Source organism: Pezoporus wallicus, unplaced genomic scaffold (assembly GCF_028554395.1).
Source record: "Pezoporus wallicus isolate ANWC-B61680 ecotype Strahan unplaced genomic scaffold, APGP_CSIRO_Pwel_v1 contig_8692, whole genome shotgun sequence".
In the NCBI taxonomy this organism is placed as follows: Eukaryota; Metazoa; Chordata; class Aves; order Psittaciformes; family Psittacidae; genus Pezoporus; species Pezoporus wallicus.
In genome coordinates this window covers 74,870-94,394 of record NW_026642640.1, presented here as the reverse complement: position 1 = coordinate 94,394, position 19,525 = coordinate 74,870, and the positions used below count along the sequence as shown (strand labels likewise).

General features: G+C 43.1%; 1 protein-coding gene across 1 annotated transcript; it reads left to right on the top strand.

Annotated features, from left to right (window-relative positions):
- The first annotated feature begins 301 nt into the window (after nt 1–301).
- Nucleotides 302–18,151, top strand: IL7R (interleukin 7 receptor). The gene is made up of 8 exons (XM_057431122.1): nt 302–584; nt 6,920–7,058; nt 9,934–10,088; nt 11,742–11,896; nt 12,941–13,118; nt 13,976–14,066; nt 15,897–15,972; nt 17,422–18,151. Exons 1-8 carry the CDS (start codon nt 494–496, stop codon nt 17,923–17,925), a joined length of 1,389 nt encoding a protein of 462 aa, XP_057287105.1. The 5' UTR covers nt 302–493; the 3' UTR covers nt 17,926–18,151.
- Nucleotides 18,152–19,525: the final 1,374 nt, after the last annotated feature.

Below are 19,525 nucleotides of genomic sequence, written 5' to 3'. Positions count from 1 at the left end.
CCTGCTGGCCACGCTCCTTTGGATGTGAACGCTTAAATAATAACAAACAACAATCACTCTTAATGTTTCATATCTGGAAAATTTCTCTCCCTTGGACCCACTTACTCCATTGAGAGGAAGTGGACAAGACTAAACCATGCTCTTAGGAAAATCAGGAGGAAAAATCCCACTAGCCAGGCCAGGAACGGTGTCCATGAAACATGCTCCCCACCCACTGGACTTGGTCAGATTTTGCCCAGTAACACCATAAACCTGACACAGAAGGTCCTTAGTTTTGAAGGGGAAAGCAGGTTTCAAAGTAAAAGCTCTGCAAGTGTCTTCATACCGCTCCTGTGGCTTCCTGCTCTGCCACTAGTCATCCTTGTCGGCATGTTTACATTTCCCCTTGACTGAGGTCTCTTTATCAGGCAATGGGCTTGTTCTGCATCTAGTATAAAGTAACCAAGCCTGCATTTCACACACACACGTACTGCACACATGCAGCGCGCTCAGGATGACACAGACAAGTGCAGTATTGAGCATTTTTGCCCTGCTTCTTCACACCACTTTTGGGGAAAGTGGTTGCACTTCAGCAGATGGTGATGGTGAGTCATTTCATCTTCATCTTTCCACTTGGGTATGATCCTGGAAAACCTGAGTTAATAGATCAAAAATGCATCTGCTTGACTAAATGTGCAGTGTTTCAGCATTCAGACTCTTGATTTTAGTGCTCGTACCTGAGGCAGATGTGGAGCTGGAGGATATCTATTTAATTTAATTCCTGAGTTTGCTGTCCTTGTAACATCTATATTCATATGAAATTAAAATCGTAGCTGTATGCAGAGGGTATGCAAGGTCAGACCTGTTAATCCTTTCTCATTGTCTTTAGTGTTTATGTGAGGAATTATGCCTGTGAACAGGTACCTGCTTCACCCTTTTGGAGTCCATGCTCACTCTGATCTCTCATCAGAGAGGGGTGAGGTTCTGGCTTCACCTCTCATGGCAGTTTAGTTTCCTCCAAAGAAAATGTTTTAATGTCCCTCAAACTTGGCCCAAACTCTTACACTTCAAAAGCTAAACTTTTCCCCTTTTTCTTTAAGCAGCTGCATCAGGTATAACTGGCAGATCGTCCCAGTCTCCCTTGTAATATGGCTGAAGCAGCAACTCAACCAGTGGATTCTCACAGCCCATCACTAAGAGCATTCATACCTTACTCAATTATAAATTAATTCAACACTTTAAATTTAGGCTTATTGTAGATTTCATTATCTCAGAGAAGTAAAAATTATTTAACTGCACCAAAACAGAAAGAGAAGCAATAAACCCACTATTTCAGTCTGCTGTTCCTTTTCTCAAAAGGGACATTAAAATTTGGATTTGCATATGAAGTCCCAGATCTGTTACACTCTTAATTGTCTCATACAAACCAAACAATAGTGACAGAGCTTATTGCACTGCATCTGAAGGACATTGGCAGTCTCTCAGTTACTGATAGTTTTAGGAGCAAAAGAGATTTGGGGATTTTGGTTTTTAGGATGATAGTGGCTGTGTTCCTATGCTACCTCACAGACAGAGAATCTCATTTTCCCATATATGCCATGTATTATAACACATGTGTATGCACGCATACGTATAAACATGCATATATTTTCTTAGATAGGATATGCATATGTTTTTAGTTAGAAGAAAATGGAGTGGCTCAGAACTGCAACTAACAACCTTTTTTTCCTGTTTGCTTTTTATTTATGTAGTCTGCAGCTGTTTAGAGCCAGCTCTGTCAAGCAGCTATGCTGGTGAATGGTCAATGCTAGTGATTTATTGTTGGTGTAACTGCAATCTTCAGGGTTTCTCAAAACCCGGTATGATCGGACCTTTCGTTGTTTTGTCACTAGCTTCCAGTAAGCCATAATTTGCTTAGAATGAAAGAAAAATAGATTCAGAAAATCCCCACTAAACAATTAGAAGCCTTTCTGATTTCCTTATAAGCCTCGTGGGTTTGGACAACAAATTAAACAATACAGTGTAAAATCACCCTTTATGAATGTTTGGCTTTCACTCTTTGCCTCTCTGACTCACACTGTCTCCTGGCAAAGTCCCGCCTGCCAATGCAGGCATGAGTTCACCCCTCTTATGGACAGATGAGGGGAAAGCTCATCGCAGAACTTGCCTTCATCTCCTCCTCTTTTCTGAGCACCTGCTCCCAGCCCAGCAGATGAGGTGGAGATCCCCCAAGCCTTAAGAGAGCTACAAGCAGAGCTGAGGAAGTGCAGCCATGGAGGTGGAGGTGCAGAAGGGAATGGGCAGAGGGTGAAGGAGGCATCCTACTGTGGGGTCTCAGGGGCAGGACAGCTGGCTTCAGTGGTCTTCCTGCACAGATTTGTATGGCTTGTCCAACACCCATCAAAACTGTTGTGATTGAAATGAGTTCTTCTTCCACCAGATCAGCAGTAAATATTTTGCATTACTTTGTTCATAAAGACAGTCACTTCACTGAGTGGAAATTCCATCTATAATCCTGCAGGTGCTTAGCAGTGCCTTTGGTTTCACGCATTGCTGTTATTCCCAGTGGCTTCAGAGCTTAAAGCTGAAGCATGTCTATAGCCTGTGCTAACATTCTTCTCTTGGGAAAGGCTCATGAGATTCCTGCTGTGATTTGAACCGTCCTGACGTGTGTTATCTAGACCAAAGAGACAACCGTTTCTGCAAAGCACCTTCCATGGCTGTAGCTATGAGAGGAGTTCTGTCTTCCTAGAATCACCCCTCTGAAGCCCTGCCCTGATTTCAGGCCAGCCAGGCTCAGGGCTCTGCCTGGTCTGGGTTTCTCAAGGAAAAAATTATAATCCTGTAGATTTTAATTGTGAAAAAATATCCTTAGTAGTGTGAGTCATACTGCAATCATCGAAACAGTTTACATAGCAAACACATTCATGCATGGTGAGGTTTAGGGAAGAAGTGCAACTAAGACTGTATGCATATTTACATCAGACAAAAAAATTGCAGTCTGCCCACGGAGGAACCATACCAGAAAAAGCATTTCAGATTGCTTACTTAACACTATTCACAAGGGTTAATTCTCACATATTTTATGTTTAGGATGTTATTTCCATGAATAAGGAACCACGGAATCACAATGTAAAAGTTCAGTGTCAAAGAGGTAAAGTAAGCTTTCAGTGCAGCACCAAGGGTGCACTATGCTGGTTAAACCAGCTGTAAGTGGCTGAACTGCGAGACAAAACCTTTTTCTTTTTCGTTTTACAGTCATCCTAGTACAGAAGTTCTTTACTGTGAGGGTGGTGAGGCACTGAAAGAGATTACCCGAAGAAGTGGTAAATTCCCCATCCCTGGCAGTGTGGACGGAGCCTTGGGCAACAAGGCCTAGTGTGAGGCATCCCTTCCTATGGCAGGGGTTGGAACTGGATGATCTTAAGGTCCTTTTCAACCCAAACCATTCTATGATTCTATGATTTCTGCCATTTTTCAGTGAAGCAGTAGTGGACAGCTGAAAGAATTTCTTTTTATATGCCATTTATTAATATGATGATCATCAGTGTGTGTGTTTATGCAATATCTGGTATATGTAGTCTGCATTTACAGGCAGCACCAAGAAATTGTAACTCGTAAGTTTAATGTTGACATGAGGTACCTATGAGTATAAATAAGCCAGTCTCCTGGTAGTCACAGGAAAAGTCTTAGAGAGGCATAAAATGTGTCATACCTGTGCATGTGAGATTTGAGTGTATTTACGTGTAAAAAATATGCGGGGTTTTCCATTTTTTTGCATATTCATGTCAGTTTACTTGTTATTCCCTTAATTTTGAATATATGTATACATATATGCACACACTTTCACCACAAATATGTAACTTTATGTAATATACATTTCTGTTCTTTTATTTCTGCCCAGGTGGCTCAGGGCTGTGTTGATCAAGACTCTCACCTGTGTGAAACTGCTGCAGGGCTTGTTCTAGAGTTTCACTGACTTCTGTGCCTCTCTTTTGAATGCAACATTCAAATAGAGAGGCTTTGTACAGCACCTGCTGTGTTCATATCTGTGCTGCACACATCCCCCCAAAACAGCAGCACTGTTGGAAGACGCTGCATTCTGTTGCTCTTCAGGGAGAGCTGGGGTCCCTTGGGGACAGACCCACCAGAACTGCTGAGAGAAGGCAAGAGCAGTAGTTGCTTCTTTGCACCAGTTGCTCATGCTGGCAAATGGACACTAAATCTTAGCTTGGGGGAGAGCTCTGCCTGCGGGCACTGGACCAGTGCAGCATCAGATGCTCTCATCCTTCCTGCTGCCCACCACAGCTGCTGATGGCAGCAGCACCTCTCCTAGTCCCTGCCTGGGCTGCTTTTCCATTTTTCTCTGCATTCCTGTCAAACTTATGAATTTCTCACTCAATGCCCAACTCCAAATGCACCTGAGCTCCAAGGCCAAGAGGAACCACTGCTGATAGTGAACATGTGGAGTGATGCTCTTGACTCACATTTTAAAGCAATAAAAATAAATCTCCTGCTTTCTCCCTGCTGTGAATCCATGACCAGCTCAGCTACGGTGGGTGAGATTCATGAAATGAAGTTGAACTGGCAATTTCTGCCAGAGAGGACTCCTCTCGAAAGCGTCAGTCTTAGGTTCACTGACCTCATACCTGCCAAGTGTAGGACTTGAGACATTTGCTCTTAGTCAAATGATGATTATGTTATTAGTCACCAAAGCAAATTGCAGGAAGCCACGCATTCTGGCAGAAAGTCTGATCTTTCCCTCCTGAGCCCAAATTTGTGACATTTCAGAAAACTTTGCAATAGAATCAAAATGGGGCTTACTTAGAATCATAGAAGAGTTTGAGTTGGAAGGGATCTTCAAAGATCATCTAGTCCAACCTCCCTTCAATGAGCAGGGACATCTTCAACTTGCATCATGACACCAAAATACTCTTGACTTCCTAAAACCACCCATGTCATTTTCCAGTCTTCTCAGTAACCCAGTGAAAGGCCAGCCCATCGCAGCACAGGCAGGAGGATGCTCCTTGGGCAGTTTTGGCCATCTTCGATGTGGCTGGTCCTGATGGCAACGCAGCAACGGCAAATGCTGAGAGTGCATCCTCAGCTGTGGGTCTGCTGCTTTGGAGCTACAAGGTGTCTGATGTGCTTTCAGGCTTTCTTAAGCTAAAATTCCTATACAAATAACTCCAGTTGAAACTGGCCCTTGCTTTTCTCATTCTCATTGTTCATATGACCAATTCTCATATCCACAAAAATAAACCAAACCCTATAAACACCTCATTAAGATACTTCTCCCCAACTCCATTAAAAAAAATAAATGAGTGATTGCTATTTATTTTTGTTATTCTATCTATTTAAAAAATCTTGAGATATATGAAAAAGATGTGCTAGAGGACACATAAAAAGAGAGGAGAGACAGGCAGAGAAAGAAAATACTGTCTTTTTGGAAACAACACTTTCTTGAAGAAATAAAGATTTACTATATAAAGTAAAACACTAATCACTGCAGTTTGCATAAAAGCTCTGCCTACGGAGTCTGAATAAGAGATACTTCTCCAACTTCTGTGTTTCACTTGTTCTTTTTCTTTATTGTTTATTTGTTAGCCTTGAGCATCAGCCCCAGACAATTCTAGTAGTGTGCAGAATATATCCCCCAGTGCATGTTTCTGTTCCATTTATTTTCCAGAGTGTTTCAGTCCTTGACTTGAATATGCTGCTTTTCAATGGACATTGTGAACATGTCTTGCACCCCTTAGCGTGCCCAAGGATAGCAGCAGTTTTTGTTTCCTAATCATGAAACCTCTTTGAGGAAGTTCTGAGGTGATTTTCAGATGGAGTAGGTCTGGCTTATATGTTGGTGTCCTGTTTTCAGCTATAACAGAGTTAATTTTCTTCTTAGTAGCTGGTGCTATGCTGTGTTTTTGCTTTAGCCTGGGTATAAGGTTGACAACACACTGATGTTTTAGTTGTTGCTCAGTAGCACTTACCCTGGTCAAGGACTTTTCAGTCTCTCATGCTCTGCCAGCAAGGGGGAGTGCAGGAAGCCAGAGGAAACACAGCCGGGACAGATGTCCTGAGCTATCCAAAGGGGTATTCCATAGCACAGCATGTCATGCCAGTCAATACATAAACTGGGGGGAGTTACCTGCTGCTCAGGTGGGGCTGGGTATAGGTCAGCAGGTGGAGAGCAATTATACTGTGCATTGCTTGTGGTTTCTGAACTTTCACTTATCTTTTTTGTTGTTGTTCCATATTAGTGTTATCAGCATTGTTATCGTTGGCATTATCTCTATTATCACTGCATTTTACAATTATTAAACTGTTCTTATCTCAATCCATGGGGTTTACATTCTTTCGATTCTCCTCCCCATCCTGCTAGGGAGTGAACAAGTGGCTGCATGGTACTGAGTTACCAGTTGGGTTTAAATCATGACACTCGGTATGAAGTTTGTCCATAACTTTTAAAACAAGAATTCCCCTCTCACTGTCTCAAACTTAGGAGGAATTGAACTGCAGAGCAGTGTATATTCTCTGTTTTCATCTTGTGTTGGGACTCTTCCACAAAGGTTTCCATGTTGATATCAACACCCCTTTTTGTCTATGGTTAATGAAAAAGAACAGACATGAGGTGTCTCATCTGACCTAGCAATCTGCAACAGTGTGGGTTTTTGTAGTTCACAGGCTGATGATGCAGAATGTACCTTTGCATGTGGTAAGTATATGGGCTTCACTGGCAGGCAGGGAAAGCAACCTTGAAATGGCCAAGTAGCTTTTAATTTCATTTCTAAAAAGCTTTCTTTGCTTTTTTATAAAACAGGTAGGTTGATACTCTTACTTTCAGGCAATCAGATAAAGAAGCAACCCCCTATACAATGATGCTTCAAATCAAATACACTCATGGATTTGCGTCTGTAATAGCCTGCTAATCTCTCTTTAGGAACTTTCGGAGATGATGAGCCAGATCATTTAGACATTGAATGCTTCAGCCAACTGGAATTTAAGGATTCCTATAGCAGCCTGACCTGCAATTTTACCGAGCTGCTTCCTCACAACACTAACTATACCCTGGCCCTGTGGTAAGTGCTGTTAGTCCATGCTTTGGTGAATTTCTAGGAAACGATATGCTATAGAATCATAGAATAGTTAGGGTTGGAAAGGACCTTAAGATCATCAAGTTCCAGCCCCCCTGCCATGGGCAGGGACACCTCACATTAAACCATGCCACCCAAGGCTCTGTCCAACCTGGTCTTGAACACTGCCAGGTATGGAGCATTCACAACTTCCCTGCGTAACCCATTCCAGTACCTCACCACCCTAACAGGAAAGAATTTCCTCCCTAGATCCAATCTAAACTTCCCCTGTTTAAGTTTGAACCCGTTACCCCTTCTCCTATTACTACAGTCCTTAATGAAGAGTCCCTCCCCAGCATTCTTACAGACCCCCTTCAGATACTGGAAGGCTGCTATGAGGTCTCCATGCAGCTTCTCTTCTCCAGGCTGAACAGCCCCAACTTCCTCAGCCTGTCTTCATACGGGAGGTGCTCCAGTCCCCTGATCATCCTCGTGGCCTCCTCTGGACTTGTTCCAACAGTTCCATGTCCTTTTTATGTTGAGGACACCAGAACTGCACACAATACTCCAAGTGAGGTCTCACAAGAGCAGAGTAGAGGGGCAGGATCACCTCCTTCGACCTGCTGGTCACGCTCCTTTTGATGCAGCCCAGGATACGCTTGGCTTTCTGGGCTGCAAGCACACATTGAATGGAGCTGGCTCGTGTTCATTTTCTCATCAAGCAGCACCCCCATCAAGCAGCACCCAAGTCCTTCTCTGTAGGGCTGCTCTGAATCTCTTCTCTGCCCAACCTGTAGCTGTGCCTGGGATTGCTCTGACCCAGCTGTAGGACCTTGCACTTGGCATGGTTAAACTTCATGAGGTTGGCATCAGCCCACCTCACAAGCATGTCAAGGTCCCTCTGGATGGCATTCCTTCCCTCCAGCATACCAGCTGAACCACACAGCTTGGTGTCATTGGCAAACTTGCTGAGGGTGCACTCAATCCCACTGTCCATGTCAGCGACAGAGATGTTAAACAAGACCGGTCCCAACACCGATCCCTGAGGGACACCACTCGTTACTGGTCTCCAGCTGGACATTGAGCCATTGACCACAACTCTTTGTGTGCGGCCATCCAGCCAGTTCTTTATCCACCGAGTGGTCCATCTATCAAATTGATGTGTCTCCAATTTAGAGACAAGGATGGCGTGTGGGACAGTGTCGAACGCTTTACACGTGTCCAGCTAGATGACATCAACTGCTCTACCCCTGTCCATCAGTTCTGTAGCCCCATCATAGAAGGCCACCAAATTGGTCAGGCAGGATTTCCCCTTAGTGAAGCCATGCTGGCTGTCACCAAGCACCTTGTTGTATTTCATGTGCCTTAGCATGCCTTCCAGGAGAATCTGCTCCAAGATTTTGCCAGGCACAGAGTTGAGACTGACTGGTCTGTAGTTCCCTGGGTCATCCATTTTCCCCTTCTTGAAAATGGGGGTTATATTTCCCTTTTTTCAGTCGTTGGGAACTTCACCTGACTGCCATGATTTCTCAAATATGGTGGACAGTGGCTTAGCAACTTAATTCGCCAGCTCCTTCAGGACTTGCGGAGGGATTTCATCATGCACCACTGTGTCATGTTGCCATATTCTGGGGAGCAGGAGCAGCAAAGCCAGACAAGATTTTGTTTAAGACTGTTTATGAAGTTTGAATACCATGTTCAGCAAAGAAGAGGAGTTTAGTGAAACAGAACATAGCTCCCTAGTAAGGAAAGAAAACAGCTGGAAGGGTCTGTAAAGGGCATTATAACATCTCCAATAGTCCTGATCTTGCCTTTGTTGCTCTAGAACACCTCTAATTGTGGATGTAGCCTAGCATGAACTGAGAACACTTTTTCTTTAAATTAAATGATATTTAAAAAATGCTAAACCTTGCTTTACCAAATGGAAAATAAAATTGTCTTTTGAAGAAGCAGATCCTTTCCACAGAAAATTCTTTGGCAAGAAGGCTGATATTCCCCTGCAGGGAAAATGCCTTTATCTAGTGTAAGCAAAAATTAAGCAATTGTCTTCACACACACAGACATGCAAAAACCACACTAGAATGAGTATACAGAAACCCAACAGTTACCAAACACATCAGTTGTCTCCGCTTCTCGTTGAGGTCTTGAAACTCTTTTCCACCTTTATGTTTAAACTGATACACGTAGGTGAAGAAGGTCAGGTTTTGTTTTTTTAGTATACTTCTGCTTTGCCCTTTGCCTGTTTTTCCTGATACTGAAAGATCCATAGCAACCAGCATCAGATGTGGATTTCTTTTATATTGCTAGTCTAATTGCTATTAATTTTTTCCTACCTAGTTTCTTAGAATTTGTCTGTTTTCATAAGATTCATTCTGGATTTTGACTGAAATTTTGTGACAGTCCTTGGGTATCACACAGATGGAGGAACACACAGATGTAATTTGGACTCTGAAACTATAACATATGAGTCCTTAACGGCCTGGCTGACTGTTGACCCTATATTTGCTACCACTTCAGTCAATAAGAAATTTCTCTTTATCTTCAATGGGCATCTAAACCTACTGCCCTGTATTCAACAAGAGCAGCAGTAAGAAAATTTTTACAGTTGCAAAGTTTTTTAACACATACATCTCCAATTTCGTAACTGCGTTTTCCTGGAGAGCTCCAGGACTCTTTCTGTGACTCATGTAATTTGATTATTGTGCTCAAAGACTACGAGGAAAAACACTATCAATCTTTTAAACCCCTTCTTTGCATGGCATTTTTTCTTAGTTCACATGGAATCTCACTTCAGTTACTGTGAAATGAGTAACGAGGTTTCATCCCTTACTATGTTATAGCAAGACAGAAGAAATTAACGCTGTGTCACTTTGGTCAACAGTACCAAAGAAGACAGCAATTTTGTGTGCCTCAACATGAAGAAACAAGAAGATGTGTATTTCTTACAATTCACTGATATACTCTCAAATAAATACATTTGCATGGACTCTGAAATGAAGAGAAGGGTCTGCAGGAGTCTGGTGGTAACTGACATTGGTAAGACACTTAACATTTTGGACATTTTTAAGATATAGGTGTTACTGGGGAAAAAAGTAGCACAGCTCAAAGCCTAAGAATCAATCCGGATAACACAGAGTCAATATAAAGTAGTGTCCTAGCAAGTCACAGAACTTCGACTGGGGTGTGGCAGAGTGTGGTGTTCCCCTTGCTTCAAAGCCAAACATGATTAACGTCTATTCAAAATATACAGCTGAATTTTGGCTTATTGTAACACTCTGCCCAAATCTGGACATAGTCTGAGTAATGCACATGGGTGAAGCAGCTGCTCATGAGTGTGAATGAACTGTCAAGAAGGTAAATCTTGTTCATGTCTCACTGGGGAACATGCAGTTTCAGGACTGACTGCCCCATGTATAGCATCAGCTCAGCAGCACAGGGACACTAAAACTGCATGTTGTGTTTTAAACCCAGTCAGATCTCACTTTTTCACACCTTGCTTCCTGGTGGAGCCTGTTGTCTGAACAAGGTGCTCAGGCATCCTGCAGCACAGAAGGGACAGTGAAAGAGCATGAATGGGCTCGTCAAAGCCATGATAGGGACCTGCCTGAGCCAAGAAAAAGGGAAATCTGAAGAAGTGGGTCTCCTTAGGATTTACCCTTCTTAGGATTTGGTCTCATTTGGGGGCTGCAGAAAAGCCCATGTAGGGTAGCTCTGGTCTGCTCTAGTGCCACATAGCTTTACCTTTGTCAGTAGGCACTGTGACATCCCTCTTTTATGAAACATTCTGTCCCAGTCCAACAGTTTTGTAATAATTACCTCTCAGTTTATGGGCTATCTCTGCCAGTCTTTCCTCTGGAAACTGTGGTTCTGCTTTAAAGGATTAAACATATGGGGGTTGCAGAAGGAGTGGACATAATTTCTGGTTATATGTATTTTCCTGAGAGAGGTGTGGGTTCTCTCTTCCTGTGACAGCTGATGTACTTTACACGGCACGTTCACGAAGCCTCAGTGACGCAGACACAGATCCTTGCAGACTTCAGGCACATCCAGCTCAGACACCTCTTGGGGAGTCCTGAGAACTGCATTTTGGACTGTCAAGTCCAAAACATACCATCTGTATACCACTCGTATGTGCACAGACAGTCATTTGACACAGTATCCTGCAGACAGGTCATGGGTGCGTACATAGTATGGGCCACAGGCCCCTTTTCTACGTCTAACACTGTCATACTTTGTCCCACTGCCCTGACAGCTGCAAGCATCTGTACCCATACCCAGTTTGCTCGCTAGTGCCTTCCTCTCAGAGCAGTGATGAGTTCTGCCATGCAGTCTCCATCTCAGACGCTGACTGGATGGCCTGAATTGCAGGTCTTCAGGCAGTGCTACAGAGGTGGGCATGCTCAGGAATTGCAATCCAAGACTAAATGTCAGGTTCCTAGGAAGCACTATCCCTGCTGGTCGCGCTGCTGATCCAGCAGGTCAAAAGCAAGCCCCTTTCAGGACAAAGGTGCAAGGATGAGCTGGGGCTCAGTGTGAGGCTCACCCAGCTCAGGCCAGCGCTCACTGAAGATAGGTCGCCATGCAGGTGCTGTAACTTGAATGGAATTTTTTTTTTTCCTACTTTTTAAAACCACTTTATTTCATAATAACATTGTTTTATTCATGTTACATCCTTGTTATCATTTGCAGTTAAGCCTGAAGTACCATTCAATGTAAACATCACATACCAAAAGGAGGCAAATGAGTATCTTATTCATTATAGTACACCACACTCACGGAAGAAATACTTAAGTGACAAATTAATACACCAAATAGCCTATCGTCAAGAAAAAGGTACTTGGCAGGTAAGTAAAGATGTATTGTTGAGCTTACACTAATTTCTGAAATTGTACATTGTCAGAAATACCAACATCATGAAAAAAAATCTGCATTTCTATGGTTCTCCAGCTGGAAACTTGGAGAGGTGCAATATTTGGCATTTGGAATACCCATCGGTCAAAACAATTCCAGACTGGCAGCACCCATGTCTGTCAAGCACTTTTCTAGTCTAATGAAGTTCCATTCATTCAGGCTTTGCAGTGGGAAGAGAAGACATAATATGACAAACCACCCTAAGGTTTGGATGGTTTGCTCTTTGCTGTTGTGGTTTTGCTGTCACTTTCTATGCTCATCACTCAGTAAACCGTATGACCCCTTTCCTTACTTAGCAACAGTTTCTTTGTGTCCCTTTTCCACTGAGCCTCTCTCAGCTTCATGTGCAGCCCTGCAGCTCTCCCACACTCAGACTGTGTTTAGGGCAGCAGCTCCCTGTGATCTGGATCTGGTTTGGGCTGCCTGCCTGCTGGGACCTCTGTGTCCCCTGTCACAAGAGCAGCTGAGCAAACACAAGTCCAAATGTTTGAAAGCGTGAACTATACCTGGCTTTTAAGGAGGGAACACAGGAGAACTGTAGCTAGAAAAAGAGAACGATTCAGGCAACCAAATAAATTGAAATAAAGAGCTGCACTTCTTTCAGCTTCTTTCCTGTACCTGCTCTTTTAGAAGTTGCCCTTTCATGCTATACAAACATATCTTTTCCCCGTCTCTCTTCTGAGCCTTGCCAGAGAAGCATGTGTGCCCCACTGCAGTATTGGCAGTAGCAGAGCACGGTTAACAGTTTCAGCTGTTTTCCAAAGAGATTTTACTTCACTGCGTATTTCTTCTCTGGTACTGTCTGGACTACCTCCGTGTTAAGCTACACTGATGCCCCCATGACCAGCAGTATAATAGAGACAGAGCAAGTAGCACAGTACTTCAGGAATGCACCTGATCTTGCACATTTTGCCGAAAATCAAAGACGCTTTGCCTGTGTCTTCCAGAAAAATAATTGGATTTTTTTGTGTGTTTAGACTATAGAGTCACCGTACCTTCAGGTAAAATTACTGGGGAAAAACCTTGAAAATGATGCATCGTATGAGGTGAAAGTACGTTCGCAGCCCAACAGAGACTACTTTAAGGGAACGTGGAGCGAATGGAGCACTTTGAAGACTTTCAGAACCGCGAGGGAGCAACGCTCAGCAGGGAGTTGTAAGGGCAGAAACCGCTTTGGTCCATCTGGAAGAAAGGGGAGCTAGGGGCTCTTGGCTCCCTGGCCAGCCCCAGCAGCAGCAGTTTCAAGAGCATGGGGAGGGATGAGCCTGTGGCCACCGCAGGGCTCAGCCCTCACAGGCACTGGGCAACCCAGAGGAGATGACCCAGAGAGCAGCTGTATCAGTCTGTGTGGAGGTCACTCTCCATGTGTAAATCTCACTCATAAGCAATACAATCAGATGAAATGCTGCCACAAGGGCATGAGGGAGGTGCAAAGGGAGGTGAAGTCTGACTCATTCCTGCTTGCTGCCTCTTGGCATGCAGAAAGAAGTGCCAGCTTGCACTGAGAATTTTAGTTGAGGCACAAAGAGTGGTGAAACACAACCCATTTCAAGGCCCTGGACTTGTGTGTGAACATGGCACTTTCATCACAAATATGATAAGCAATAAAACCTCATAATTGCACTTGTAAACATGAATAATTCTCTTTGTCCTTGGGGTCCCTTCAGTCCCCAGGGGCATCTTGCCAATATGTGTGTTAGAAGACACTTCAGTGCTGCTGTAAGGATGTGGCAAGTGGTAGCTTCAACACAATGGAGGTGATAGCACTTTGAGCTGCTTTAATCCAACCTGGGAAGACAGCCTGGAGCTCAGCCAAGGGCTGATACTCTGGCAGCTTACTCTTTCCTTGTTCAGAAATGCAGGAGAAATGTACCACTACACAGTCCAATGAGACGCAGGTGCAATGCTTGGCATTAATTCCTGATTCATTGTCTGAAGAGACATTGCAAGTTACTGTTGCTTAACGGTGAGGCATTTATATGTATTGGCTGATGTTTTTTGTTTTTCTTTAGACAGCAGTGTGGTTGTGGTTATAGTTTCCATCCTGGGATTCATGCTGTCCATTGTCATGGTTGTCCTAATCATAACTTTTTGGGAAAACAGGTAATATAAGTCCCCTTATATCAGAAAAAATATTGGAAGCCAATCCTATTCTGACAGTCTTATTACCTTCCCTGTTTTCTTGCTATACTAAGGAGTATGCTCTTTCCATCTCTCGACTTCTATATTAAGACAAAGGCAGGCAAAGAGTAGAAGTGGACAGTACAAGAGAGGGTGTTGGCAGGCAGAAGATGACCTGCTGCTTTTAGCATACTTCAGTTTGGGGCTTGAAACACTGGGACCTTTGGGGAGCTGAAGTCACTACGAATCCAGAAAAGAAAGCAACCTGTCTGCAGATTTTAGTAAAGTCCCAAGAGATGTGGAAACAGTCTATCAGGGAGATCGTCTCTTTCCCTTTCATAGCCTGAGTCAGCAGAGTGCTTGCTCTGCAGCACTTTCAGAAGCAGCATCACAGAGCTCTCTGCAGCAAGCCCCTTTTTCAGATACATGGTGAAACATCCCCCACCAAAGCAGCCATGGCAGAAGTGGAACTGGAGGTACAATCATTACACAGGCAGTTCTTTGTTTTGGGTTTTCTTCATATGTCAGCTACACAGCAGTAAATAGCTGTAAATATGTTTTAAAATACCCGGCTGCATATGCTTATATGGAATATTTAATGACAAACTAAAGACAATGAACACATACATGGATAACCTGGTGAAACCAGAATCTGAAATGAAAGAAATCCCAAGTTCAAAGGAAATGAACCCCCTTGCAAGACAGAAAGCCCAGGACTGTTGGGTGGTTTTCAGAACAGCTTGTCTGTGGCTTCCAGCTCCACTGACATCCAGAGAGATGGCTGAATGTAATCTGCTCTTTGAGGAAAGCACTTGGCTTGTACTAACTCCTGAATTAGACACGGGGATTGCCTGGAAATGTGCTAGTTGGCCTTGATGAAACAATGCCAAGAACTATTTTAATATTTAAACATTTTAGACACTGGACTTATCTGTCAGGGAACACTCCCTTGGTCCTGTTTTATTTGCAAGGATAGATGTGGCTTGAGATTTGTATATATCTTATATCTTGCTTTTTAGTGTTGCTGAGCTCCCGCGGTTCTTTAACTCTGCTAGAAGATCTGTTAAGGTGCTGAAAAAACAGGTGAAACTGTCTGGACACAGACATTCTGGTTTTAAAAAGAAGGATTTATGCATGTGCATATATACCCACATATATGGCACATTTAAAAAAAAAAATAAAAAAAATAAACCCCAAAAATATATTAATTTGCACCTATAGATACATCATTGCAACACTGAATGTCAGTCAGGCAATATTCTCTAGATGCTTCATAGCAGAAGGTTTCCAGCAGCACAAGATGAGAACTTTGATAACTGAGGCAGTGAAAATGAGAGCTGTGGGACGACTACAATACAGATACCAGCAACACAGAGAGCTAGCCAAGGAGTGGCACAATATGCAGATCTTTGAAGTAGGTAAACATGTAGAGGCAAGTATCAGCAAATTCGCACTTTAACCACTGCAACTATTTTCACTTTCAGAAATTGGTTTCAGTAGGAAAAACCCTTTTAACATAGCTAGATGCAAATGAGCTCTTTGCCCGCACAGTATGCTGCTTTTCCAGTACTTGGTAAAGTGTTTTCCTTTAGCTGTGAAAATTGGTTCACTCAAGAGAACAATGACTATTCAGTGACCTTTATAACTCTCTTTCTTCTATCTTTGTTTTATTCTGAAACTTCTCTGTTTTTTTTCTGGGTAATTACACTCAGCCCTAAGGCTTTGTGAGAATTAATATAAATGATGCAATATGAACATATCCCTCTTTTTCCTGCTGTTGAACACCTTTTTTGTTCACTGTTGATGCTTCAGGATCAAGCCTGCTGTGTGGCCAAACCTTCCAGATCATAAAAAAACATTGGAGCAGCTATGCAAGAAGCCAAAAAATGTATGTACTTCCATTGTTGTTTTCACTGTATTTTAGACTACTGCAAACAAACCTATCACCCACAAGAGATAGTATGTGCAGTTGCTGGAGGATCTGAGACATCATTCTGAAATTACTTCTACATTTCACTGAAGAGAGCCCATATTTGCACAGGCAGATGCTAATCAGGTGTAGGGAAATAACACAAAATTCAACTAGCGCCTGAGCTTTGACTTGTGTGAAGTCAAAGAGGGCTGGAGAACTTGATACATGAAGAAACGATGAAGGAATTGAGTTTATTCATAGAAAAAAGGAAGCTCAGCTCAGGGTGAGGACTAATAATTACACCCTTCCGATACCTAAAGTGTAGATAGGGAGATGGTAGAGGTCCTCTTGCCACAACAATGCATGGTAACAGGACCAGAAGCAGTGGGTATACGTTGCTTCAGGGCAAACTTCATCTGGATATAAGAAAGAAATTTTTCTCCATGAGAACAATTCAACTTTGTGTAGGCTGCCCACAGAAAAGGTAGGCTCTTCTTTGCTGGAAGGGTTCAAGAGCAGGGTGATAAGGATCTGGATGACCCAGTCCAGGTCCTGCTTCTGGCAAAAGGTTGGACCAGTTAGACTCCAGAGGTCCTTTCCAACCAAGACACTTCTGTGACTCTATGAAACTCATTGTGGGACTGGATGAGGACCCTTTGCAAATGTCCCTGGTAATGCCCATGTACCCTTACACAACCAGCAGAGTTGCTCCTATACATGTACTGCCCTGCCAGACAAAAGCCAGATGGACAAATACTACAAACCATAAGCTGAGGCAGTAACCTTAAAAGTATGTGCCTAGTGCATTTTTTTTTCTTTTCACTAAGAAACTCATCAGCACTGTTCTCTCCAGTCGGTACATTATTAGCATGTTCTGCTCCGGAGCCAGTTTTAGGATCCACATGTAGTTCTGCTAGTGTTTTATACTAATTTTTAAATATAATAATATTTAACAGGAGGTCTAAGATGACTCTCCTAACCCCCATGCTCCCCTGTACAGGATTCCTATTGTGTTTCAGGAAGTCGTGGCAAACTTTTACTTCCTTCACTGCTAAATTAGGAAGGTAAAACTGAAAGGAACTGACTGGGTTGGCACTTATTTCTGTGAGATGGCAGGTGTGCGAATAGATGTGCAGCTCAGAAAAGCCTCTGAAACACCAGTTCCCACCACATTGCATACAGCATAAAACACTCTTCAGTGGTGCTGCTTGTAGGAGGACAGTGGCTACGTACAGATTAATATGGAAAAGGATTTCAAGTCACACAATATTCTATTCTTTGCTAACCTATTGTTTAACCTGCTCCAGGTTACCTTCAGAGTTGAAGAAATAATAAACACACTACTAAAAATTAAATATCAAAGTATCTTTTGTTTTAGGCTAATACGCACTGTTAACTGACCAGGCTGTTCCCTTTGCCATGCAGAATTTTGATATAAGCTTTAACCCAGAGAGCTTTGGTTACGTTCATATCCATAAAGTGGATGGCATTCGAGCGAAAGCTGAACTGGAATATTTTCTACAGTCACCAACTGCTCCAGAGACAAACCTTCCAGAAAAATTTAGGAACAGATCAGACCTGAAGATGATCCCTGCAATGACAGACAAAAGCAACTTAAACCTTTCTGTGACTTATGGAGAAATCTGGCCAGCAGAAGCCCTGCACAGACTCCTGGGTACAAGCCAGTTTGCAGCCGCTGAAGGAGATGGTGACTCCAGCACATACGAGGTGTGCCACAGCAACAGGATGCCCCTGTGCCATGATGATTTCAACCTTTCCTCTGCTCCTCTGGTACATCCTTCCAGCCAGCCTGGACCAGAGCCCCTGCATGGTGACACCATGTCCCAGATGCTGCCTAACAGTGAAATGAGGCCACCAAACAATGAGGAAGCCTATGTCACAATGTCTAGCTTCTACAAAGTTCAGTAAACCTTACAGGAATGACAGCATATCTTTTTTTCTCTAACACAAGTGGAACACTGAAGCTTTCTGGTTTGTTTTCCTGCATCCTGTGAGTTCCAGCCTCTGCAATGCACTGCTTGCAGTGCTTCACGGTACCTGCAAGGAAGTTGTTTCTCCCACGTTTCAGTGATAAGTGGCCCGACTTCAGCTCTCAGTATGCCATTAACAATCTCCACTGAGCAGAAATTAAATTTCAATTCAACCTGACTTTAATCTTCAAATCTGATTAATCCAAAGCAATGACACTGCAGTCCTAGCTGAGGATCACAGCAGGTCTTGTAAAAGATAATGAACTCCAGTTAACCTCTTGTTGCAGAGTTAAGGTTTTATTAATATCTAAGCAAGAAATATGACAACAAATTCAAGCTAAATAGAATCCAATCTCTTTCAAACAGTGATAGGTCAAGGACAACTTCTCTGCAGTCAGTGGAAGTCCATGAGTTTGTGAAACACCAGTAAATGAAAATTGCTATCAAGCATTAGTTGCCTGGGGTTTCAGGAGCTTGGTCATTGCAAAGGCAGTTTGCTGAGCCCCAAGGAGAAAGGACACATGGTTTCACCCTAGAAGATGTTTTCTCAGAGTGATGTTTTTTTGTTGATTTTTTTTTTTTTCCTTGAGCAGAAGAGATAAAACAAAGCAAAGCCCTACAGCCACTACTTTTTACTGTTGAAGATCTGCCCTGGAGCCAGTTTTAGGATCCATAGGTACTTCTGCTAGTGCTTTATATTAAAGATCTTCAGCATTTCATGTACTAGCAATTTTTAGCTAATAAACCAAAACAAAATCAATGAAAAGCAAAGTCCCATCTCTTCCTGTAAACTAAATCTGGGCAGTAAAATACATCATGTTGTCTTTCTCTGCAGCTCTTGTGCAAACATTAGTGCAGCAGGTAGGTACTTGCCAGGACAGAAGGGCTGAGTGGACCATGTTTGTTTACTAATGGTTTTTCCAATGGATGTGGCTGCATGAGAATACTTTGAATTTGGCCAGGTAATGTCATGCAACTACAACAGTGACCTAGGAAGATGGATGGATGGATCCTGCCAGTGATCAGAAGACTTACAGTTTTTAAAAGTACATTGTAAATTGCCTGGAGACAGCATTTTATTATCCTTTTAATTTTTATTTCTCATTATGATGGTGGAAGGCATCCTGTCCCTTCCTGCTCACCTTTCCCTTGACTCTGTGCCCAGCTCTGATGGGTTCCTCTCATACTGCCATGCAGAGTGACAGTCCCTCTGAGATGCTGCACGTTGCAGAGCACACACTTGGAAATAAGGCTGCTACAGCCACATGGTTGCATGACAGCCGAGTAGTGTGGCCATGGGAAATCCAAGCTGCTCTGCTGCACTCTGGGGTTGGTGACTCTTCACTGTTGCCTCACTGCGCGGTCTCAGCTCCTCCAGCTGCTTGAAACTATCTTTTACTGAAATGTATTCACATTCCGAGAGTCTAAGGGTAAAAGAGTCCTCTGTCATCATCAGAGCTGCTCAATTTTTTTCTGACTGATAATAGTCACAGAGATTATTACAGAAAAGCTGTATTTGATGTAGCCTGCTGGAGAAA

Excerpts from the sequence above, each read along its gene's own strand:
- IL7R (XM_057431122.1), top strand. The coding sequence starts at position 494 with ATGACACAGACAAGTGCAGTATTGAGCATTTTTGCCCTGCTTCTTCAC. Across the intron at positions 11,897-12,940 it reads AAGAAAAAGGTACTTGGCAG|ACTATAGAGTCACCGTACCT; the intron begins GTAAGTAAAGAT and ends TTGTGTGTTTAG. Across the intron at positions 13,119-13,975 it reads GCAACGCTCAGCAGGGAGTT|ACAGCAGTGTGGTTGTGGTT; the intron begins GTAAGGGCAGAA and ends GTTTTTCTTTAG.